We start from the raw sequence: 26,594 nt of genomic DNA, 5'->3' as shown, positions 1-26,594 counted from the left end.
TATTTATAGATGACTCAAACATAGCAATAATGGTGATAGAAAGGGCAACACCATTTATAGATGAGTCAAACATAGCAATAATGGTGAAAGAAAGGGCAACACCATTTATAGATGAGTCAAACATAGCAATAATGGTGATGGAAAGGGCAACACCATTTATAGATGAGTCAAAAATAGCAATAATGGTGATGGAAAGGGCAACACCATTTATAGATGAGTCAAAAATAGCAATAATGGTGATAGAAAGGGCAACACCATTTATAGATGAGTCAAAAATAGCAATAATGGTGATGGAAAGGGCAACACCATTTATAGATGAGTCAAAATAGCAATAAGGGTGATGTGTTGACAGGAAAGCTATACAAAGCCTACTTAAGACTACCTACAAGGCAGGAGAACAGAACCAAAAGGCTACCTTACAAAATATTAAGCTATACACCAGACAAGAAATATAAAGACAATATTTCAATGGTTACGTGCTAATATGCAAACATTATTGCGAAACAACCGGAATCTATAATAGCATGTAACATAAATCTGACAAATAAAACTACACGTTTACTGTTATTGCAATACGATGATGAATTGCTTTGACTTTTTAATAAATCTAGAAACTTGTTTGATCGAATATATCGTATAACGATGTTGCAAGAGGGTCGTCCATGAATGTCAATTACTTAGTGAGGTAAAGTGTTAGATATTAATATTAATTTGAGTACCTCAATCAACGTTTATATTCATTATCAATTAACTTTCCAAAATGCATTGAAAATTACTGAAACAAATGCACATCATGCTGTTAAATGGCATATTATCTAATAAAGGAAACACTGTGTAAAGATATTTACATTCTAAGCGATACACCACATGTACTTGTACATGTAAGTGTAGCCATGGGGAATTAGGGAGGTCGCGATACACATCGTGTATGTGTACATATACGTGTAAATATGATAAATTATGGAGGTTGTGATACACATCGTGTATGTGTACATCTACGTGTAACTATGATAAATTAGGGAGGTTGCGATACACATCGTGTATGTGTAAATCTACGTGTAACTATGATAAATTAGGGAGGTCGCGATATACAACGTGTATGTGTACATCTACGTGTAACTATGATAAATTAGGGAGGTCGCGATACACAACGTGTATGTGTACATCTACGTGTAACTATGACAAATTAGGGAGGTCGCGATACACAACGTGTATATGTACATGTACGTGTAACTATGATAAATTAGGGAGGTCGCGATACACAACGTGTATGTGTACATCTACGTGTAACTATGACAAATTAGGGAGGGCGCGATACACCACGTGTATATGTACATGTACGTGTAACTATGATAAATTAGGTGGGTGCGATTTACCACGTGTATGTGTACATCTACGTGTAACTATGATAAATTATGGAGGTTGCGATACACTACGTGTATGTGTACATGTACGTGTAACTATGATAAATTAGGGGGGTGCGATGCACCACGTGTATGTTTTATTGTACGTGTAACTATTATAAATTGATAAATTAGGGAGGTCGCGATACACAACGTGTATGTGTACATCTACGTGTAACTATGATGAATTATGGAGGTTGCGATTACCACGTGTATGTGTAAATCTACGTGTAACTATGATAAATTAGGGAGGTTGCGATTACCACGTGTATGTGTAAATCTACGTGTAACTATGATAAATTAGGGGGGCTGCGATAACCACATGCATGTTTTATTGTACGTGTGACTATGATAAATTAGAGAGGGGGTTGCGATGCACCACGTGTATGTTTTATTGTACGAGTAACTATGCTAAATTAGGGAGGTCGCGATACACAACGTGTATGTGTACATCTTCGTGTAACTATGATAAATTAGGGGGGCTGCGATCCACCACGTGAATGTGAACATGTACGTGTAACTCTGAGCAATGAGGTATGTTGCGATGCACCACTTCATTGTGTATCTGTACGTGTAACTTTTATAATTGGAAAATAGGGAGGTTGCGATACACCACGTGTGAGTGTGAGTGTACATGTACGTGTAGCTATGAGAAATAAGCGGCGTAGACTGCGCTATGGCTCATTTAAAATGGTGAAGAAATAGTAAAGCTATCTTTGTTTAATTAGTCTTCATCCGAAGCAAAATATTATAACATATATATTATAATAACATGCGCGAAACACGTTTTTGTGTATCTTAGATTGACCCACCAAATATGAAACAACGTATCCAACTATCCACCTTAATATGCCTCCCTTAAAAATACATGACTTCATAAGAAATCAGTTTCCATTATCTGTTTTAATATCTCACTAAAAAAATATAACTTGATGTTGCAAGGCTCGGTTGAAATTATCACAGCCCACTAAAACCCGCCAAATATCGTCACTTTCCCGCGCTAATCAGCGAACCCTTCGAAGTTGACCAAACCAATCTTGGTCAGGGTATTATGAGACAACCCTTCACGATATGTTTTATCACTAGCGGATACAGGGGGTGCACCCGGCTCGCCCCTCCCCTTAAAAATAGTCTAAGTTTACTTTTTTGTTTCAATAAAAGAGAAAATAAACAATACAATACGCTCAAAATGCACCATTTCGGACTATGAATTGTTAATTTTTTCTTAGGGGAGTACCCTCAAAAGACCCTGCCAACAATTAAAACCAAGTAGATTTCGGCCCTAAAGGAGGGGCGCAAGTCAAACGGTTGCGTCCCCTCTAACACTGAATTCTGCATCCGCCCTTGTTAATATACACTACCAAACACAAGCAACTCCCTTTGTGTTGACGAGACAATTTTGTTAAAAAAATACGAGTAAATAGAGCAACAGCGACATACACACAATTTAATGGAATTTTCGTATAAACAGAGTTAGACAAAACATAGTTTTCCTGCCTGAGAATGAGGAGCAATAGGTTTCCTGCTTGAACTTCCAATGTCGACTAACCATTGATCAAAGTCCCTATTATTCAATTGTCAATACATGTATGTGTTCCTGTAAATTAAAAAGGCAATATACTGATAATGTACAAATGAAAGTATAACGATTATGAATAAAACTTATGTACAATATTAGCATGTCTAGAGACTGTAACGAAAGTTTTCGGATTCATAATATTCAATGGTATCTATTGAAATATATGTGTTTTCATATTAAAACATATATGATTTTATAACAGACTTACATGTATAGTATACAGTAAGATAATAATATAAATTAAATAACGTTTATAAATCCGACACTAAATGAACATTCATAGCCATAAAACGGATATAAAACGTGTGAGTAAAACGTAAATCAGCCTAGAGGACAGTACAGCACAATATGCATTTCCATTGGTTATCCTTGACCGCAAGGTCTAAAATAATACATACATACAATATAGTATCTTCTCAAAGGGGAAGTAACCGCTGCACATATTTCATAACTGTTGAGTGTGTCGTATCAAAAATATAAACACATGTTTTGATTAACAGTGAAGATATTTAGTACTTCGAAAGACGACAGCATGTGTGAAATGTAATTTAGGTAGGAAAAATAAATCATTACTGTTCTTAGAGGTCGTACAATACATTTTTTCATGATTATGAATGTAATTTGTTTATTGTCATATAATTTCGCGATACTCATTTTCTGGTTCTTGATCAGGGACAGTGGTCTCAACGACTTTACCCTGGTTTGGTTATAAATCCCTCATATCCAAACAGACATCCGCTTATTTAGCAGAATTAATAATCACCAGCTGTTAGAACCCTACATAATGAATAACACACAACCTGGTGCTTTTAATTGCAGTTGTATTGCTCAATATAAAATTCCTACAAATAACTCTGCAATTTCACAATAGGCTACATTGAATTAATGTTCCTTTCCTCCGATTTACCTTAAATTAAGGCAGACCCTACCCTTTTAAATAGTGAGTTTCAAAACAAAACTTAATTTAAAAAAAATAATTAATGTTTGAATATGTATTTAAAACCTTTAAAGCTGTAATTGTTTAAAGCTGTATAACTTTGACACAATTTTTTAAAGATGACAATAACATTCGTACATTTGTACATAAAACCTAATAAAATAAAAGGCCTACCTTCATGTACATTGAAAAGGATGTAACCCTAACCAAACCATTTCATTCTTTTTCTTTGGCCTTAACAAACTATTCTGTTTTTAGATAAAAGACAACAATGGACAAGAGAGATGACTTTAACCCATATTATGGGATAGAAGAAGTTCAGTTCCGATTTTACACAACAAAGGATGTCAGGGCATTGAGTGTGAAGGAAATAACAAATGTGGAGACCTTTGACACCCTCAACCATCCAACAGTTGGGGGACTGTATGATCAGGCACTGGGTAAGCACTGCAGCAGGTTTACATTTGTACTTCAGAGCTTTCTTTCAAGTTATTTGGAACTGATTTTCGGCCCCATTCCACACCTTTTCCCCCAGTTCTGACTGAAATTGGACCAAAAATTGACTTGTAGGCATTTTTCTTCTGCAATAAGCTTTCAGAGGTTAGAATTCAGTAGTATGAATTTGTATCTTAATTATATGTTGCAAAACAATACATATTTGATATAAATTATGAATAAGCATTACAGCATGCATTAAAAAAAAAATATGGAAAGATTTCCCTTTGGAAGGGGCCCAACCCTGTTCTCCTACAGTGGAAAACTTTTTAACTTTTGAAGTTGATTGATGACATTTTTGTATCAATTTGATTTAACAAATTCTGATATATTAATATTTAATTTGTACAAATGTTTGATATACGTGTGATTTATTATTTACTTTTTAAATACTGTTATCAGAATAATCTTTGCAGCAAAAGCAATTGGTGTTAAGACAAATCTTATTGAAGAATCATTCCCTAGCAAATAGTTTATTTCCAAATAGTATGCAAATTGTTTGTGTTTAGTACTTTTCTGTTTTATTGTCAATAGTTTAAAAAAGAAACTCTGGTATTCAATCTAATTGAAATTCACTAACAGTTAACAGCAAATACTAAGGGATAAAATTTTAACATTTCTTAACAAAAATGTTCCAACCTCCAATTATGTTCAAGTTTGAATATTCCAGGCCCATCGGATGAGCATGATGTCTGTTTTACCTGTAACCAGCCATCCTTGCATTGCCCAGGCCATATGGGCCACATGGAGCTGGCCATGCCAGTCTTCAACCCTCTTCTCTTTATGACCATGCTACAGGTATGTATGGCCACTATCAACCTAACTTAGTTCTGCCACAGCCATATGGGCCACATGGAGCTGGCCATGCCAGTCTTCAACCCTCTTCTCTTTATGACCATGCTACAGGTATGTATGGCCCCTATCAACCTAACTTAGTTCTGCCACAGCCATATGGGCCACATGGTGCGGGCCATGCCAGTCTTCAACCCTCTTTATGACCATGCTACAGGTATGTATGGTGCCTAGCAACCTTTCTTAGTTATGCCCAGGCCATATGCGCCACATGGAGCTGACCATGCCTGTCTTTAACCATTTTCTCTTTATCAACATGCTACAGGTATGTATTGCATCTACCAACCTTACTTAGTTCTGCCTCGGCCATAAGGGCCACATGGAACTGGCCATGCCTGTCTTCAACCCTCTTCTCTTTATGACCATGCTACAGTTATGTATGGTGCCTAGCAACCTTACTTAGTTCTACCTTGGCTATATGAGCCACATGGAGCTTGCCATGCCTGTCTTCAACCCTCTTCTATTTATGACCATGCTACAGGTATGTATTGCGCCTACCAGCCTTACTTAGTTCTGCCTCGGCCATAAGGGCCACATGGAACTGGCCATGCCTGTCTTCAACCCTCTTCTCTTTATGACCATGCTACAGTTATGTATGGTGCCTAGCAACCTTACTTAGTTCTACCCCGGCCATTTGGGCCACATGGAGCTGGCCATGCCTGTTTTTAACCCTCTTCTCTTTTTGACCATGCTACAGGTAAGAATGGTGAATACCACCTATGCAGTGATTTGGCATAAAAGTAAATACTTTTTGTGCTTGGGTGAAGATATTCCATGACTCATGAAACAATGAAACAAGCATCACGTTTTCTTTGATTTCTCTAGACACTACGGGCCACATGTTTCACCTGTCACAGACTGAACGTCGACCCGATTGCCTGCACACTGTTCCTGGCCGAGAGCCAACTTCTCGAGGCGGGGCTTGTTGCCGAGGCCGCCATGTTGTCATATAGATTCAGCGAGGAGGATCGCAGTGAAGATCGTAGCCAGCATAAACAGCTAATTGAGGAAACTGCTAAACAATGCCTGCAAGGTTAGAAGTTTTAATAGATCTATTCGCCCTTTGGTAGTACACAAAATTTAAGAGTTAAAGCATATTATTTATTTATTGCAGGAAATCTTGTTTACAAAAATGCTTAACATTTCAGAAAAAGCAAGTAAAATGCAAATTCTATTTGTGTCTTTTTGAAAGGAAAAGAGTCAAGGATTGGCGAAGCCTTAATTTCATAAATTGTTAACTATTTTAGAAGTTAACTCAGTTATATGAAACATGTCACTGAGTAATTGAATGGGTACTAATATTATTTGCAATTTAATGGTTACCGGTATGAATGGTAATGATAAATCGCAATTAATGGCAATTAGATCATATTGACTATTAATTGCAATTAAATGATTTTTCATTATTTATGGCAATTTAATGGTAAACGCTTGTCAATTCAGTGATAGAGACTATAAAAAGTTATTTAATGGTTACTAGCCATAATGGTAAATTTTTAGGAAAGGCACGAGAACAGGACAAAAACAGTCACAGTTACAAGAATGTCGAGGCCGTCAGACAGAGCATTTCCAGCATCTTCACCAAAGTTCAGATGCGCAAAAACAAGAAGTGTGCTCACTGCCTCGCCAAGAGAAAAACACTGAGACATGAGGATCGCTCCAAAATTTTCCTGGTTGGAACCCTTGCTGATGCTCCTAAGGAAACGTATGATTGATAATCATTTTCTATGGATTTTTTCTTAGATTTTTTTTCATGTTATGAATGATACAATTTAATTTGATAATATTTATGTTTCATGCTGACTGTTTTCCTTGGCGTGTTACATTGAAGTATTTCAAATTATTTAATGCTTTGATATTCGGCAGACAAACATTAATGACACCCTTTTAATCTGCATTAATTATTTAATCTACCATAATGGAGATACATTACATGCATGCTTGCATGGTCTTCTCGGCTGTAAATGAAAATATGTAAAATAAATAAACTCCAATATTGTGTTACTAGGGGAAAAACAAAGGTCACAAACAACCAGACTGGTGATGATCCTGAAGATGATGGCGATGACGAGGAAGAGGGGGATAACTCGGACACCGAAGAGCCCGCCAGGAAAAGGAGTAGACCAGGTTGAATATATTGTACCAGTCCAGGCCCCAGTTTCTCGAAAAAATTCTCAAGTTCTTACTCAACTGTTTACACTTTTTAAATTGTGTATGTTTGGTAAATGGAAAGGAAATAACTTTTGACTCTTTTATATTTTGAATAACTTTGTATTTCATATAATTTTAAACATATTTCCTTAACATTGTCATCAGATTTGCAAAAGAAAGTAAAGTACTAATAAGTAATTGCTCAAAAACATTTTTGTTTAGAACATAATTATCTTTCCGTTTTTGTTTACAAAAATCCAGATCAATAAAATCTATGAGAGAATATCATTTTGTCTGAGTAAAAATATACACAATTTTTACACATGCTTGGCTTTTAAGTGCTAAAACGATTTAAGTAAGGTTTTTGAGAAATCACTTCAGAATATTCGAGAAAGTGGGACAAGATGAATTGTTAGAACTTCAGTTTTCAACCTAAAGCCTTAATTTTTATATATCGTAGTCATTGAAATTAGATGGATGAATAAGACTTAAACTTGGGCATAGATTAGTTTTACAAGCCTTGATTTATAAAATCAAGATTTTCAGCAATCTTTGAAAGCATTTTACCAGTGAAGAACTTGTTAGCTTGTGTTTTTCAACCACTGCTTAGGTAGAACACCATGAACATATTTAAGCCTGCATCTATGAAAATCACAGAATATTTGTACTTCTCTTAAGACAATTTTTCTTGGATCTCACCATAAGGGTAGTGTGAATTTAAATCTAGGCTGCTTTATTTTATTGAATTCTTGAGTGGTCCATTAAGAAGTAAGTATATAAAATTGTTTCATTTTCACTATAAAAAAGGCTATAAAATTGTTGATGATATTGTGGCAAATATGCTTTCGAACCATATCACATTAAGGATCAGGTTTCTGTTCAGGTATTTATTGAGGTCAAAAGTCTTGGTACTTGGCTTTTTGATAGCATTTCTTGTAAAAAATCTTTCGTCATAACACAATTTTTTTTTTAATATACTCAATTGAAACTTGGTTTGCACCTTGCCATACACTGTACACACATGCAACGCAAATAACTAAGGCTTCATTAATTGTCAAGTTATGTCCCTTTTGATAAGCAATAACATTCAGTCTGTGATTCTGTTAATATAATTTTACAACCAAACACCTTTAATTGAAAGATTGCTAAGGAATATGGGACCATCTTTTCAATGAAGGTTTTGTTTAAACTTATTTATTTTTACAACAATTTGATGAACAAGTAATTGCATCTTTTATTTATTACTTTAGTTGGCACGATGTTGTATAAGAGTGTGGTCTTGTGTTGTTGGGGAAACCAGAGTTTCACCACAATTTTATGTTTTACCCCGTACAGTGGTATACATGGAAGCACCTGTGAATGTACATGTTTTCTTGAGACTTCTGGTTTTCCTCATTACTTTGACTGGTAATAAATAGGCCAGGGATATGCAATGATATCAATAAATTACGATATATGTAATCATTATGTTAGATTCAAGCTGCACTCTCATAGATATACTGTTTTTACAACTTTTTTATTTTTTGTTTTGAAAAGAGCAAATTTTTGCGTAAATATATAGATCTGCAAACCAATGATAAAAGATTGCAGGCAAAAGATCAGATGGCGGATTTTCATATTTCCGTTCGAAACAAAATGTATTATGGCTTGAAGCTTTACTTCGGTTTAAGAAAAATGCATAAAACATCAATTTTTGAGCTTTAATATAATCATCTGCTCGTTCCAAGACAAAAAAATGTTATATCTGTGAGATTGCAGTTTTAAAACATGAAATTAAATTAATTACTATGCATTATCTATTTATATTTAAACGAAAAATCGGGATCATATAACAATAATGCTTAAAAATATCATGATATATCGCAATATGTTTTTGACTACAATATCCATTGTTCGTAACAATGTCTCATAGAATTATAATCTATCTTTTTAGATGTGATAAAATCTAAACAGAAGGGAAGCAGCGTGTCGAACATAAGTATGATCACTCCATTGAAGTTACGGGACCATTTCCGCAAGGTGTGGTCAGCTGATGGAGTGGTTCTACAGGAAGTCTACCCCGTACTGAAACACTCGGGCCTGGAGTTTCCGACTGACATCTTCTTTCTGGAGGCAATTCCTGTGCCACCTACAAAGTTCAGACCAGTCAGTACCTCTGTTGGATGCAGCTTTGTTGTAGTTTTTTTCAGGACATGTAGCTTCTTTCTTTGGAAGAATTGTTAGAAATGTGTTAGCATTTTTTGGTACGATATAATTAATGTTCTTGGACAAATTTAATAACTATGATCAGTGTAAGCCTAAAATGGGACAAATTGTCAACTACGCTCATACAGACAAACATCACAACTAATATAATGGCCAGTGTTCGGTTTTTTCTTTGGGGGGTCTTTATGTGTCCAAAATTTAACCCCCTACACCTGATAATAATAAATAAAATAATAAAGGATCATTGAGCTCTTAACATTGAGCAATTGCAGCAATATAGTGCCATTCATGAATATTACCATAGGGTTGTTAAATTTAAGGTATGAAAACAAGTTAAACTTTATATGAATCATGTTAGTATTTTTCCCCTTTTTGCCAAAACGAAGCTATATTTCTGCTATCAATGGGCCCCGCCACCAAAGGAAAAAACACTAAATGCTTCCAGTGTGCACGGGGAATTGTGGAGCTTATTTCAAAATATCATAAAATTACGTTGATTAGTTTCAATAATCATTTAACAAAGGAATTAAGATTTTAATTTTAAAATTTAAATAAGCCTAGTTTAATATGTTCTCAAATCTCTTTGTTTCAAATTATATTTCATTATGACCAATAATTAAAAAAATCTCAATATTACACTACAATACATTCATTTATAAGATGGTCCCCACATTCCTTGCATGTTGATGTACTGCTGTCTATTACTTAAACTTGGCATCGCAATCTTTCACACAGATCTCAGAGATGCATGATCAGAAGTACGAACACTCGCAGACGTCAAACCTGCTGGCGATACTGAAAGATAACTCCCTGGTGCGTGACATTCTCTGGGAGATGGAGAAATCCTCCGCAGACACGCAGGTCGGCCCCGGCAGCTTTTCCGTGAGTACACTAGCTAGTCTGTTGTCTCAAAGGGAAGTGGAGGTTTTGTTATACTATTGTTATCTTTGTTGTCATGCAAAATTTGTTTTCTGCAAATTATAGCCTAATGCAATGTTCTAAATGCCAACATATGCTTTTAACCAAATGTTAACAAAAAAAATCAAATTTTCTTAGAACAAAAAAAACTCTTTTTTTTCAATTGAAGAAGTTTTTTTTGACAAATCAATTGTTTATTGCTGGGTTTTTTCACATTCAAACTAGCTAAATAATACATGACAAATAAAACAATTGATTTTTTAATTAATAATATTACTACTTGGATTCTCCAGTTTGAGAAAGAGATCATATAAAATGATCATATGGTTATTAATATAAAAGATCACAGAATCATCCAGATTATTACAAATTGAGCTCAAGATATTTATCTCCATATATAGCACACATATTTCCGATGACAGTGTGCATATGTGTAGCAAGCCCCGTAACTTGTGTTTACATTGTCTTTTCAAGAAGAAAGCTACCGTAATAATATTCATAATTTCTGTGTTTCTTTTCTAGCAAGAACTTAACATTATTCCAGCAAAGACGCTGTATGAAAAGATTGAAATAATGTGTATTATTTCTGTGTTTTGTTTTTTCCAGCGTGAACTGAACATTATTCCGGGGAAGACGCTTTATGAAAAGTTGAGTGCCGCTTTGGCTCGACTACAGATGATGATAAACCGGTTTCACGACAGCGAGGCTGACAAGTCACTTACTCAGGACAGCAAAAAAAATATTGGCATTAAACAGGTACAAGCAAGGTCTTTGATAACCCTAGCCTGTTAATGTCAAGGCTGTGTCAAAATGTCTCTTAAGTCTGAAAAGTAGTAACTATCATGGACTTGATGCTGATACTTACTAAGCAGCATTGAAATATTGAAGGTTTCAATAGCTTTTGACATAACCTTATAAATAAGCCTTATTATCTTCTTCTAGATCTTTGTGTTTAAGTGTACATTTAGTGGGAATATAGAATAGTTTCAATGTTTGTTATGTTATGTATTCCTATTGAAAGATTTCTAAAGATTTCATCTTTAGAAATTTGTCTTTATGTAACATCATGACCCCATTTCTCCAACATTCTTATGTGTAACTCACCTAAGAATCTTATTTCATTAAGCCAAAATTACTTACTTAAATATGATTTTATAAAACAAAAAGAAGTTTATCTTATATAACAAACATTATTTCCATTAAAAGCCCCCAAAAAGGAAAATATAACTCAATTTATACCAAATCATAAATATTTTGCTGTCGGAGCTTGATCCTGTTATTAGGGATTTAAGATATTTCGAGAAATTTGGACCAGGTTTCAAGACTTCATTTATTAAATAGATATTTGTAATCATTTTTTGAATGATTTAAAGGTCATTTTTACACTTAAGTAAAAACATAAGTGTAATTGTTGGATTTTTCAGGTGCTTGAGAAGAAGTCTGGTTTGTTTCGCAAGCACATGATGGGTAAACGTGTGAACTTTGCAGCACGTTCAGTTATCTCCCCTGATCCAAATATCAACACAAACGAAATTGGTATTCCCCTCGTGTTTGCCAAGGTGCTCACGTACCCTCAGCCCGTCACTCCCTGGAATGTCCATGAACTGAGACAGGCGGTCATCAATGGGCCCAGCATCTACCCTGGGTAAGGGACACACTAAAGCCTAAAAAATTGACATGGTGTTATTTATTTGTTTCATATAAGAGTTTGTGACTATTGAACGTAAAAAGTGTGTAATTCCCATTGAGTAAGCACAAAAATAAGAAAATAAAATTAAAATATAAGTTTTTAATGAAACTTGTCCCAGGTCCTTGCCAACACCACCCCTTCACTGAGCAGCTTCACCCAATCTAATATCTTATCATTTTGTTTTCTGCAGTGCAACCCACATTGAAGAGGAGAATGGTGGTGGGACCCTACCGAAAGGGAACCAGCCAATCCAGCGCCAGGCTATGCCAACTCCCTATCTACACTCAGCAAGGCCATCACACTATCTAATAACTCAACATTTTGTTTTCTGCAGTGCGACCCACATCGTCGAGGAGAATGGGCGTGTGACTCTACTGAAAGAGAACACGCCAAACCAGCGCAAGGCTCTCGCCAATCCCTCTTTACACTCAGCAAGGCCATCACACTATCTAATAACTCAACATTTTGTTTTCTGCAGTGCGACCCACATCGTCGAGGAGAATGGGCGTGTGACCCTACTGAAAGGGAACCAGCCAATCCAGCGCCAGGCTCTTGCTAACTCCCTCCTTACACCAAGTCAGGTTGACGTCTCCAAACCCATCAATGGAACAAAGAAGGTACACTCAGCATTCAATAAATATAAATTACTCTTGTTGGCATGGTGTTGCGAAAGAGAGTACTTGGTCTTTTTTGTATCTGGAGTACCATAGGGAAACCCACTTTTAGTGCTAGATGAACACCAGCCCAACTCTCTTGATTGCAAGCTGAGACTCGAACCCAGTGCAAATACATGCGTGTGTGTTTGGAACATGTTCGTGTATTATTGCAAGCTATGGACATTTCTGGTCATCTCTGGATTGTTGTTATGGAAAAAACTTTCATGCTTTTTCTGTTTTTGTCTTTAAAAAACAAATATGTCCAGAAAAGATCTCAATTCCTCCCAGCTCCCTAAGTCAGTGCTTTTGTTAACATTAAGGTCACTATGCTGCACTAAGGTGTTGTAAGTTTATGAGCTTACATGCCAGTTAAGGGTAACAGATTCCTGAGGTAACTTTACCTTATAGTGAACAGATATGTGAGTAAATTGTTTGTTAAAGGTACCAGATACTATGACGAAGTCGTTGGGACCTTGGGAAATATTTCAAGATAACGAATATTCGATATAACTGAAGTACAAAAAGTGAATAACTAAACCCAACACATTAAGAAAAGTTTGACATAACCAATACATGAGATAACAGAGTTTGACATATTTTTCGGCTTAAGAGTTTCGGCTGTACATATATTAAGTGTATTTTACAGGGAACCGATACATGATTTAATTGTGAGGTACTTTTACTTTACAGTAACAGATGGGTGAGTTGATTTTTTGTTACAGGTGTTGAGACATTTAAAGAATGGGGATGTGTTGCTGCTAAACAGACAGCCCACACTTCACAGGCCCAGTATACAGGCACATAAGGTGAGGGATATGAGGAACATTCTATTAAGGAAGCCCACAGCTGCAAAATCATATAAGGATTGATTCATATTTTTATGCCCCCTAAGGTGGGCCTATTAAAATCGCACCGTCCGTCTGTCCGTCCGTGTGTCGGGCTCAATAACTCGTGTCCGGGCTGTAACTTTCTCTTGTATGGACAGATTTAAAAATAATTTGCCACATGTGTTCGACATACGAAGATGACGTGTTGCGTGCAAGACCGTGTCTCTACCTCTAAGGTCAAGGTCATACTTAGGTGTTTATTCACAATGGAATGCTGTATACAAGGACATAGAGTATAGGTTGTCGTGTCCGGGCTGTAACTTTCTCTTGTATGGACATATTTTAAAATAACTTGCCACATGTGTTCGACATACCAAGACAATAAGTTGCGTGCAAGACCCGTGTCCCTACCTCTAAGGTCAAGGTCACACTTAGTGTTTATTCTCAATGTATTGCTGCATATAAGGAAATAGAGTATAGGTTGTCGTGTCCGAGCTGTAACTTTTTCTTTTATGGACATATTTTAAAATAACTCGCCACATGTGTTTGACATACCAAGATGACGTGTCACGTGCAAAACCCTTGTCCCTTCCTCTAAGGTCAAGGTCACACTTAGTGTTTATTCACAATGGAACGCTGCATATAAGGACATAGAGTATAGGTTGTCGTGTCCGGGCTGTAACTTTCTCTTGTATGGACATATTTTAAAATAACTTGCCACATGTGTTTGACTTACCAAGACAACGTGTCGCTTGCAAGACCCGTGTCCCTACCTCTAAGGTCAATGTCACACTTAGGCGTTTATTCACAATGGAATGCTGCATATAAGGACATAGTGTATAGGTTGTCATGTCCGGGCTGTAATATATTACAGTGACCATGCATTGGTCTCATGTGGTTTTTCAAAACATCAATGACAAGTAATTAGTGTTTTTATAATTATTCCACTTGTTCATAAGCATTCCTTGCTTTATATTATTATGAAATGGTGCATATATGCACATAGATGTCATAACCCGGCTGTAATTTTGTCATGTATATGACAGATTTACAACAAAAACTTGGCACATGTGTTTGGCATATAAAGATTGTGTGTCGTATGCAAGATCCACATGCATACATCAAAGGTCAGTGTTTGATCTTTAACATTTCATGTACTGACCTTGTTCATAGATCACTGTCACATTCGGGGGCATTTGTCACATACTGTGACAGCTCTTGTTTATGCAATCATTTATATGAACCTTCGGCAGCGATTCTTTCAAAAACATGAAGCGCAAGCAAAAATTGCAAAATCGTGGCCAAGTGTTCATACTGCATCAACAGACGAAAAATAAGAATAAATTCTTATCCTTACATTTCCCCTTTTCATAACTTTACTTTTTGTGATAATAAGGATTTTGGTTTAATGTTTTTTGTGTTTATTAAGAATATTATTTAGTCATGTTTTATAATATTATTTAGTCATGTTTTATAAATCATGACCAAGGTCTTTCAAGATTAGGAAACTCTGCCTACAGAGGTCACGAAAGGTCGACCCGATTATGCAAAATCAATATTATTGTAGAGAAAATCAAGTGCAAATGTAAATGTATTATTTTAAGTCCATACATTAATGTATTTACACATTCATATGAGATTAGTCTAATGCTATCTTACAAACCTTATGATAATAAGGATTTTTTTAACCTCGTCTTTTTAACGAAGAGGTCAAATTATTATAATAGCCTTGTTGTATGAGGGCGACGGTGGCAGGGTAAAAACCTGTTATCTTGACCATAATTCTTGGAACACATGTTGCCAGAGACAATAATTATGTAAGTGTGTAGGAAGGGTCATAACTCTTGCAAAATTAGTTATAAGTTATTGAGTAATGCCCATTACCAACTGAAAAAGAATGATATGTGGTGTTCACTGTGTGATTAAAATGATTGTGTTTTGGATGGTATTTGTGGATCACATTATACTTAAGCCCTGTATTGATGTTTTGTTTTTTCTCCTGATCAGGCTCGAGTTTTGAGTGGAGAGAAAACATTGCGTCTTCACTATGCCAACTGCAAGGCATACAATGCAGACTTTGATGGAGATGAGATGAACGCCCATTTCCCTCAAAACGAGATCGCCAGGGCGGAAGCCTACAATATTGGTACGTAATTATTAAAAGTTACTTCTGCTGTACATGAAATTAAGGCTAATTGTCATAAAAACAGTAAATTTACATATTCACAATAAGAACTGTTGTATAACTGGTGATATTTGAACAGGAACTCAGAAGTTTCGTTAGCTTTCAACAGCCTATCTCTCTAGTCGTTAGAACTGTTCTAAGAATTATGATCAACAAGCCCTTGATCCTTGTATAAAAGTTTAGCAAAGTTATTTCTGCTGTATGTGAAATCAAGGCTATTATTCATATAAACAGTAAAATAACATGTACACATTGAGAACAATGGTATTTCTGATTATATTTGAACAAGAACTTTACTTCAATAGTTTGGTTAGCGTTCAACAGACTATCTCTGTAGTAGTTAAAACTAGTCTAAGAATTATGATCAAAAGCCCGATTCCTTGGATGTAAGTTTGGCTTTGAATATTGTTACCAGCCGTGCTATGTAAAATGTCAATTTTTATCAGGGCCTGTGCTAATTTGGCAAGTCCAATAATATCTGTCACCTTATGTTATACCGGTAATTGCATTGTTGGCAATTTTTGTCCCGCACAGTGAGTACAGACTTTCAGTACCTTGTACCCAAGGACGGTACGCCATTGGCCGGACTCATCCAGGATCACATGGTGTCTGGGGTCACCCTTACAATCAGGGGCAGGTTCTTTTCAAGGTAAAGCTTTAAACATTTGGAGTAGTCAAAATTTAGCGCATTCTACATGATAGTACAATTAAAACCACTGACAATGTATAGTAGCATTTATTATTTCATTATAGCAAATACAAGATAAATGTATTTTAAAGTGAGCTTTTCGAAAAAAAACTTATCTCTAGGCAAAAATACCTTGATGCTGTGTCATTTGTATTACATTTTGTGCCGACATGACCACAGCATCAGTTACCCAGTAATCCTTACGAAGGAAGTTACCTTATTTTTTATCATTCAGTCATGATGAGACTTGGTGACAGTGTTTGAGGACTTGATGTCTCTGTCAGTTTCGATTGTGCGATAAATCACCTGTATTATCAGTTATGCTTCCTTAAATATTAAGAAATAGTAAATTATGCTGCCAATTACTAAGTATATAATACCTTATCACAGTGAAACTTGCTGATGATGTTTATGCCCTGATATGTCCGGTAAGTTTGATTGTGAAACATTTGTAACACATATTTCACATAAAATAATATAAAATCATCTTTTAACTTGTCTTTAATCTAGAAGTTAAAACATGCACATGATCATGTCATTGGACCTACTTATTGTTCCAGGTCGGACTACTGTCGATTGGTGTATGGGGCCTTGGTGGATTGTCCCGGGCGACTGAAGCTCCTCCCACCTGCCATCTTGAAGCCCCATCCCCTGTGGTCGGGCAAGCAGGTGCTCTCAACAGTTGTTCTGAACATAATACCTGCCGACAAACCTGCACTCTCACTCATCGGCAAGGCCAAGATACCAGAAAAGGTCAATACAAGTTATAATATAAGTTAATAAACTTAATACATTAAATTGATTTTTAATTTGAGTATAAGGTGCAATGTTGATTTGTACATAATTGCAAGAATATTATAGTTACTTTTTAATATTTATGTAGGTATAGGTATCAGTCCTTATATCCCTGCTTACTTTGTGTCAAGGTGTGTATACTCTAGAGAATCATTTGTGGAATAGGTGGAGGCAGATGTACTGAAAGCGGATATCAGCTAGTATGAGATGGGAGAGAGTGGTGTTGTGTTATGCAAAGGGGGAGCTACTCTGTGTGATCCTCTAGTAACAGGTGTTTCCACTTTGTCCTGTCTTTTCTTAAGAATGGGGGTGGGGTGGGGGAGTGGTGTTGTATATGCAAGGGGGAGCTACTCTATTGGATCCTCTAGTTATAATGTACATACTCTGTTTCCCAGGTATGGGTAAATGGGGGTGGATGGATGCCAGTACAAAATAGGGGAGGGTTGTGTTGTTAGCGGGTGTACACATACCAGATATTCACCAGTACAATGTATGAGTACAATGTATGAGAAAGCAGATAGTGATGTTGTTATATGCATTGGGGGAGCTTCTCTCTGGGACCCTCTAGTAATGTTTGTTTCTTATTTGTGCTGTGTTATCTCGGGTATGGGTTATGGCGGGTTTACATGTATCGGATATTGGCTGGTATGTGATGAGGGAGAGTCATGTTGTTATACTCTAGGGGGAGGTACATGTACTCTCTGGGATACTGGACTAGTAATATTTGTTTCTAATTTGTGCTGTGTTTTCTCAGGTATCAGTGAAGGCAGGTGTACATATGCCAGGTATTGGCCAGATTGGGATAGTGGAAGAGTGATGTCATGATGCGCAAAGGGGAACTACTCTGTGTGGTCCTCTAGTAATATTTATTTAACTTTTTGCTCTGTGTTTTTACAGGTTTGGGTGAAGGCGGGTGTTAACATGCCAGCTATCAGCCAGTACGGGATGGGGGAGAGTGATGTTGTTATACGCCAGGGGGAGCTACTTATTGGGGTCCTGGATAAGGGACACTATGGGCCCACACCATTTGGGCTTGTACACTGTAGTTATGAGGTATGTCAAAATTTGCTTTGTATAAACCAGATATTTTATGAAGCTTATTTTTGAAGAACCGGTAACTCATTGTTTATCATACTGGCCGAGTTACTGATGCAGGCTACCAGATCAACATATTATGTAGCAGCTTAAAAAGTAAGATAGCTGTATTGTTTGTTGACATTTCCTTGGGTGCCCTGTGACTTAACAGGTACTAACATCTGCTTAGAATACAATCTACATTCACAGCCAATTAAGTACTAGGCTTAATCGTAAAGAATTTCAACTTTCGCAGGTGTTAAAATGTTCGCCCACTGCCACTCATCCAATACACAATCCCTGCATCAGCTTTTGCGTTGACAATGTATCAGCTAATGAGGTTATTCTATGCTCGCTCCGCCAACTCTTAATCATTATGATTTTAATTCATGTCATCTAACTATTACATAAAGATATTCTTGTTAAAAACAATTATTCAGATTACTTCCTGTATTTCAATAGGAATTAAAAACAATTTACATCACATAATATTTCCTATAGCTCTGATTACAACCAAGCTTCAGCTCATTGTCTATTTAGACCCAATATCTATGGAAAAGATTCAATAATAACACAATGGCCCTATTTAATCAATGATCCTTTCTTACACTCGCTTTTCAAATAGATTTCTGTGTAATATTAATAAGTAAATAGGGAAAGTAATGGGGCTTTTTGTAAGTTTGAACAATTTTGGTCTTCCACATGAATATATCGTTTATATTGGTTGTCCTGTTAGCCAGTGGTTAGTGCACTCGCTTCTCACCTAGGCGATCCGGGTTCAATTCCCGGCCTGGGTGCTTGTGAGTTTGGTTTGTGGTCACCAAGTCCGACAAGTAGGTTTCATCCGGGTACTCTGGTTTCCCCAACAATACAAGACCACATTCTCACGCGACATCGTGCCAATGAGAGTGATTAATATAAGTTGCAATAGCTTGTTTCACAATCTTTGTAAAAATAAATAAGTTTAAACTACTGTAAATGACTGGGTATTAGACACCGTTTTTTCCCTCAGATTTCGATGCCAAAAAATGCCTGCGTATAATACCCAGTAACAATTTTTTTAACTTTTTTTCTAAAATTGATTTCAAGCCAAGAGTTTGTTTAGATTTATGTAGAAAGGGATGTTACTCACGTCATATTGATCGAGTATATACGAGTTAAAACGGCAGTTGAAGATCGGGATACGGTATATCATAAGACATTTATAATTTAAACAAAAATATTTTTCAATCAAAGTTATTCAATATTATTTTGAATAATAGATTGAATTGAACAATAATTAAACTTGCATATAAAAAAGCAAAGTTGGGCACTGTCAAAATATTTTTTGTCAGTTGTACGAGAAGGTGTGAAAAACTTGATTGCCTTTAACCTGTTTAACATACCAATACTACAAACTGTTGCGATAATGGTCTTGTTTTTTTCACACTTTGTCACATTCTTTATTCTTTTTTGTAGGTGTTGACATTTTGAGAACAAACCCATACAATATAAGGTTTTGGCATAACTTAACTTTTCATTTTCAACAGTTTTATCATTGTATGGTTTTAAAGATAACCGTCGCCATTTTCACGAAAAAAATAATTGTTGTCACTGTCAACAAACATGGTGGCCAAAAATGCCAGACCATTTGACATCTTTTCTATGCGTCTTTTAACCTAAAACATAGATTAAAAGTTTTTTACTTGGACTTTTTACAGATTTTTTTCCCTGCGTTTAATACCCCCTATCGTCTTATACCCAGTCATTTACGGTAACAATTTTCATTTTCTTCAGACATAATGCCTAACATTTGATTTGAATTTTGATCTTATGATATTTTGTCCTTTGCATGTTGGTAAGATGGCCTCGATATAAATATTTACCGGTATTTCTCCCGCAGCTGTATGGTGGTGGAGTTGCGGGCCAGATGTTGACCTGTTTTGGTCGTCTGTTTATGAACTTCCTCCAGCAGAGGGGCTTCACACTGGGAGTGGAGGATATTCTTGTCACCAGGAAGGTAGATAAAGCCAGAGATAATGATAATAATTTATTAACATCCACAATGAAGTAAGAAAGGGCGGATGAGCAGATTTTTGTATAAAAAACAACAACAAAAACATGTGGAACATTTAAGTATCCACGTTTTCCAGATTTTGACTTTTCCCTTCTAAATTTTTGTAAAAAACATGTATATGTGGAACATTTAAATATCAGTGCGTTTTCCCTGATTTTAAGGACACTAAGGACAACATTTTGTTTGATAAGAAAGCGTTATGGTATGTTTTTGACAGGTTGGGAAATGACATTCTAAAAAAAAAATTGGGCTTCAATGCCCTTTAGTAATTTCACTTTAACCTTTTGTGCTAGCATGATATTATCTCTTAATAGGTATTTGTCCTTTGAAAAAAATGGAGGAGAGAAAAAGTCATTGATGTGTGCCTTTGTTGCCTCCTATTTGAATTCTTACCCATTGGCAAAACACTTTTATGAATTTATTGTACATGCTGATTTCTGCAGGCTGACAAAGCGCGAGCCAAAATAGTCCGCAACTCTCCAAAGGTCGGTGGGGCTGTGGCTCGGAAGACCCTGGACATGGAGATGGGGACGGGTGACAGGGAAGTGGCCGATGCCCTCATGTCAGCCCATTTCACACCAAACCAGCAACGGATGAGAGAGCTTGATATGAATATGCGCAATCAGACAAACGACATCCAGAACTCCATTGTCAAGTAAGTTGTTACTTTATCCAAATGCGGACTAGGCCATGGAGTTAACATAAAACATTCTAACTGAATCTATGTTACTCTAATCTTACAGTTAATATTTTGCTTCCATCCCTCAAGGCACTGTTCATACAGTCTTTGAAGTCTTTTTTTTGTATATTTTGTGGTTGTTTAGGCAAATATTGTTTAGATGTAAATGTCCTTTGATGTTGCTTCTTCTTTAGTCTATTCAAGTAAGTTTATAATCAATTTTATATCATCAATCTTAGATTATGTACCTGTATGATGTTGTTATTAAAAATGTGCTAACACAGTATATAAAGACATTTTATCTGAAGTATCATACCTTCAGTCTGCTCTTATTCACAGGGGTTCAGCTTTGAATCAAATGTGCGATGCTTTGACAAATAGAGCTTGCCAAAATTAAGCACTCCTGTTACTGTTATCTCACACTTTTCCTCTGCAGTACCTGTATGCCAAAAAGCCTGCTGTATTTGTTAACTCACTATTTTCCCCTGCAGTACCTGTATGCCAAAAAGCCAGTTGAACTGTTAACTCACTATTTTCATCTGTATTACCTGTATACCAAATGGACTGTTGAAGCTGTTATCTCACAATATCCTCTACAATACCTGTATGCCAAATAGCCTGTTGAAGCTGTTATCTCATTATTTACCTCTGCAGTACCTGTATGTACCTGTTAACTCACTATTTTCCTTTATTGTACATGTATGCCAAAAGCCTGCTGAAGCTGTTATCTCACTATTTTCCTCTGCAGTACCTGTATGCCAAATGGCCTGCTGTAACTGTTATCTCACTATTTTCTTCTGCAGTACCTGTATGCCAAATGGCCTGCTGTAACTGTTATCTCACTATTTCCGTCTGCAGAACCTGTATGCCAAATGGCCTGCTGAAGCTGTTATCTCACTATTTTCTTCTGCAGTACCTGTATGCCAAAAAGCCTGCTGTATCTGTTATCTCACTATTTTCCTCTGCAGTACCTGTATGCCAAATGGCCTGCTGTAACTGTTATCTCACTATTTTCCTCTGCAGTACCTGTATACCAAATGGCCTGCTGTAACTGTTATCTCACTATTTTCCTCTGCAGTACCTGTATGCCAAATGGCCTGCTGTAACTGTTATCTCACTATTTTCCTCTGCAGTACCTGTATACCAAATGGCCTGCTGTAACTGTTATCTCACTATTTTCTCTGCAGTACCTGTATACCAAATGGCCTGCTGTAACTGTTATCTCACTATTTCCTCTGCAGTACCTGTATGCCAAATGGCCTGCTGAAGCTGTTCCCAGAAAACAATCTCCAGTTGATGGTTGTGTCAGGAGCAAAAGGTTCCTCCGTAAGTTTTACCTTTCCTTTAAAATCATAGATTTTAGCCCAATCTGACATTGTACAAAAACAAACTGTATTTTGATAGGCTTTTTGTCGTCATTTTTGGTTTCAGTGTGCAAAAACTTCAAACTTGGCCATAATATATCAAACACAGTTCAAAATACTCAAATGAAACTTGGTACACATTATGCCAGAGATAATACTCACATGTATAGTAAGGCCCATTACTCTGACTTTAATATTTGTCAACTAATGCCCCTTGTTCAACTCAATAAAAACAGATGGGCATTGACATTTACTGTGCTCTTGTTATATTATGTTTTCTAATCAATGGTTTCCTTTAAAACTTTAAATCAACGCTCTGGACAAGTATTTATGTCACGGTACCGATACCTATACAGGTGGTGAGGAGGTGTGTAAGTGGTCCGGTAGTTTAGTCGGTAGAGCACTCGCCCTGATAGCGAGGGGTCCCGCGTTTGAACAGCGGTCTGGCTGCACAATTTTCTCACCCTGTGACATTTGGGCCCAACGAGGGACCCGTGTTATATGATATGCCTCAAGGTCATTGCAAATTGACCTTTGTCTCCGAAATTCGAGGACGAATTACAAATTAGAGGGGGAATGTGTAACCGGGTATACAATATGTATATAGCCGCACTTATACTGTCCCGCTATAGAACTAGCTTTTATAGCGAAGCGGTAGAGTGTCCGCCTGCAGAGCAAGAGGTCGTGGGGTTGAACCCACGACAGATGCACATAGCAATTTGTGCAGTCTGTTACATTTGGAATTAGCTAGCTCTATAGCGAGACAGTATAAGTGCTGCTATATACACATCGTATACCCAGTTACATTTATTCTGAAAGACAATCTTTCTAAAGTATCTTTATAATCCCAAATTACTGTTCTTGTCTCCATGTGTGTATCCCCCAGGTGAACTGCATGCAGATCTCCTGCCTCCTTGGCCAGATCGAACTTGAGGGCAAGCGGCCGCCGCTCATGTTGAGCGGGAAAACCCTGCCCTCGTTCCTTGCGTACGACGTCACACCGCGGGCAGGAGGCTTCGTAACAGGGCGTTTTTTGACTGGAATTCGTCAACAAGAGTACTTCTTTCATTGTATGGCTGGGAGAGAGGTAAGAAATATACCCATTTCGTTTGGTGCCATTTATTATCTTAAAATTATTTTTCCTATAAATTTAAGACCTTTTTAGCGAAAAAACTATAAAAAAAAACTATGCTCATCAGAGGGAATCACAATAATTTGGATAAAGCAATGTATTTATGTTTATTTTTATATGCCTGTTCATAGAACGGGACTTATTACTGTTTTACCTGCAGCATACAGGCGTGCAGGTGGCGACCAGTATGTTATCCTCTGAATAATTTTGGAAGCCTGTTTTCTAATAAGCACCAAAATTGACATAAAAACCAAAATTTGTTTAAAAATTGTATTCAACAATTGGCATAATGTCTCGGACAATTTTAATAACCAGCCATATCCCTCTAGTCACTCAGGAATTTTCTCCCACCTCAGATAAGTAGATCCAATAATTTAACCATGCTAGAAATTCTTATCTTGCCCACGGGCGAAGATAAAATGCCCATATGGCACTCCTTTTTAATGGTCACCACATTGTAATTAAGTTGAAGACTGTCGTCTGTAGCATCATGAAAACCTTGGCTTGTGGCAATATGTAGAACGCTAACTAATTATTTCTCGCTTCAAATGTCACCAAAAACAGTTTTTACGCACCTTTCAAGAAATAATGCTTCACTCTCCTAAAATCTATTTAAAGACCGATTTGACAATTAACATTATCTGAATCACTACGCGCATATCCATGACAACCACGAATTATCGCATATCCATACGCAATTATTTTCACTAAGCACTGAGGTGGTAGAAAAAGCATCTTCCATAGCCGCTCGGTAAACCTCGTTTCCGCTAAACACCTTACGCTCGGGTCGGAATGAACCTATTTTACACTCTCGGCCATGGAAGATACTTATAATCTTTAATTATAGAAATTACCCCAAATTTTGTCTTCTTTTCAATTATTTATGAATCCTTTCTCCAATCATAACTTGATTTGGCCTGAATATGTGTGGGTAGAATATCTGGGTCAGGTAATTAGCTATATTACCTCAGTCACTCCAGAGTTATGACCCTTGAATTGGTAAAAGCTGAATTTACAGTGTCTTCTCTCTTAATATGGCTTTACACACAACCCTACACACCTAAATTAAGGATTGAAATAATTTTGTGACAATTGGCGCTCTTGTAAATTCATAACTTTCTTAGACTGGCACACCTTCACCATTTGGGACACACACATATATGCTATAAAAGCAAAACCGTCTTGTCATGGTATGTTGAACAAGAAAGAATCCTATATACCTGTACATTTGTTACCGGCCAATAGTCTTTACCTTTACATGTATGCCCTCTTTCAGGGTCTGATTGACACGGCAGTGAAGACGTCTCGTAGTGGCTACCTGCAGCGTTGTCTCATCAAACACTTGGAAGGCATCAAGGTCGGCTATGATCTCACGGTGCGGGACAGTGACAACAGTGTTATACAGGTACGTGGCAGCGGTGAGGTGGGGGGGGAGGGCTTATGGTCCTTGTCATTTGACTAATAACCAAAGCAAAGACAGCGTATGATTTGTGTACGGGCAAAAAATAATTAACAATATTTTGGCGCTTATCATTTTAACATGATAATTTGTGGCCAGGTAAGCTACTGATTGGAAACCCCATTTATAAAGGCTAATATTTTTTTATCTGTTCACAATTTGTATGTTTTTTTTCTTTGATCATTAAAGTCAAATGAGTTAATCATAATGCATTCAAATTTATACATTTCTCTTATGCATCTATCTTAACTGTGTAAGTTTAACATGGATGAAACAACTTACAATGCTTTTAAAGGGGCTAGACCCCAGATGATACAATTGCAAGAACAAAAGAAAATTGTCAAAACTTTTATAAAATTGACATTGGTGTGTACAACGCATTGAATCTTACTTACTGACGTATTACATAGATTACGACTCATGCATCTTTGCGCATTTTTTTTCAATTTGAAATTTATTACGGTAATCTTCCAGGTACATTCCAGTACGTTTAAAAAAATTGTCAGTATATTAATCTGTACTCATAAACAGATATGATATAAACTGAGAAACCATTATGAGCTATTTTTACCGGGGAAATACAGATGTGATTACAACATGATTGTTGCATTCATTAATTAAATCCTTTAAAGTGATGTATTATTGGCCTCCTACTAGCTCGCATTAACTGTTCTTGGCTTGTTTTGAGGAAATACTGTATTTGCTGATTTTTGGATCATCGGGTGTCTAGCCCCTTTAATGACTGTAATGAAATGCTTACAACTTGACACAGACACGTCATAATAAGAATCAGTACTTGCCTATTAGGCTTCCATTTACAGTGTTTTACATAAGTCAAGTGTACTTCTATTCCAGTTTAACTATGGGGAGGATGGGTTAGATCTTCACAAGACTGGTTTCCTGAAGCCCCGCCAGCTCCCGTTTCTCGTAGAAAACCAAGGTGTGATCTCAAGTGTGCAACCTCGCTGCTCACAAGATGATGAGGCACCTGGCAAGATCTCTTACCTTGAGAAAAAGGTAACGGTATTTAATAGGCTAATAGAAAATAATATTGTTGAATTGGTTACCAGACTGACCCTATTATAAGTTCCAGCCCTAATATAAGCAACTTTTGATTATATATTTGGCCTATCTATATCATTACTATACTTTTTGTTTATACTTTTTCTGATATTGGGATAGCCTTGTTACCTCAGCAACCTTTCAAGATATTTAAATGAAACTAAGACTAGTACAAATCATGTTATAAGTGACAATACACATTTGTGTTGCTCGGGGCCGTATTCAATAACCAACTTAGATTGAACTTAAATTTAAGATTAGAATCATGTTTTGATTGGCTTGTATATTTAGCTGACCAATAGGCTGAATGGAATCACTGAGGCATGTCTTAAGGATAAGGATAAGATCAATATTAAATACTGATTTGTAACTCTGGCATTACCAATT

The 26,594-nt window shown here is 36.6% G+C and overlaps 1 protein-coding gene across 3 annotated transcripts in view; it reads left to right on the top strand.

Moving 5' to 3' along the window:
• The first annotated feature begins 3,435 nt into the window (after positions 1-3,435).
• LOC128238940 (DNA-directed RNA polymerase I subunit RPA1-like) overlaps positions 3,436-26,594 on the top strand; it is a 36,352-nt gene continuing 13,193 nt past the window's right edge. Inside the window, exons 1-22 of one of the 3 annotated variants that reach the window (XM_052955274.1) lie at positions 3,436-3,534; positions 4,178-4,359; positions 5,085-5,212; positions 6,092-6,299; positions 6,767-6,971; positions 7,275-7,393; positions 9,351-9,562; positions 10,358-10,504; positions 11,147-11,296; positions 11,965-12,185; positions 12,709-12,847; positions 13,609-13,692; positions 15,721-15,859; positions 16,433-16,547; positions 17,147-17,339; positions 18,279-18,434; positions 20,338-20,454; positions 20,955-21,166; positions 22,432-22,516; positions 23,441-23,641; positions 24,963-25,091; positions 26,001-26,162. In XM_052955274.1, the coding sequence (XP_052811234.1) occupies positions 4,191-4,359; positions 5,085-5,212; positions 6,092-6,299; positions 6,767-6,971; positions 7,275-7,393; positions 9,351-9,562; positions 10,358-10,504; positions 11,147-11,296; positions 11,965-12,185; positions 12,709-12,847; positions 13,609-13,692; positions 15,721-15,859; positions 16,433-16,547; positions 17,147-17,339; positions 18,279-18,434; positions 20,338-20,454; positions 20,955-21,166; positions 22,432-22,516; positions 23,441-23,641; positions 24,963-25,091; positions 26,001-26,162 (3,291 nt within the window). In that variant the 5' untranslated portion in view covers positions 3,436-3,534; positions 4,178-4,190. Of the gene's footprint in view, positions 3,535-4,177; positions 4,360-5,084; positions 5,213-5,265; positions 5,321-6,091; positions 6,300-6,766; positions 6,972-7,274; positions 7,394-9,350; positions 9,563-10,357; positions 10,505-11,146; positions 11,297-11,964; positions 12,186-12,708; positions 12,848-13,608; positions 13,693-15,720; positions 15,860-16,432; positions 16,548-17,146; positions 17,340-18,278; positions 18,435-20,337; positions 20,455-20,954; positions 21,167-22,431; positions 22,517-23,440; positions 23,642-24,962; positions 25,092-26,000; positions 26,163-26,594 lie in introns of those variants that run through there. The other 2 variants (XM_052955275.1, XM_052955276.1) reach the window with 2 other exon arrangements.

Source organism: Mya arenaria, chromosome 6 (genome assembly GCF_026914265.1).
Source record: "Mya arenaria isolate MELC-2E11 chromosome 6, ASM2691426v1".
Classification (NCBI taxonomy): Eukaryota; Metazoa; Mollusca; class Bivalvia; order Myida; family Myidae; genus Mya; species Mya arenaria.
This window is presented reverse-complemented; position numbering and strand designations above follow the sequence as displayed.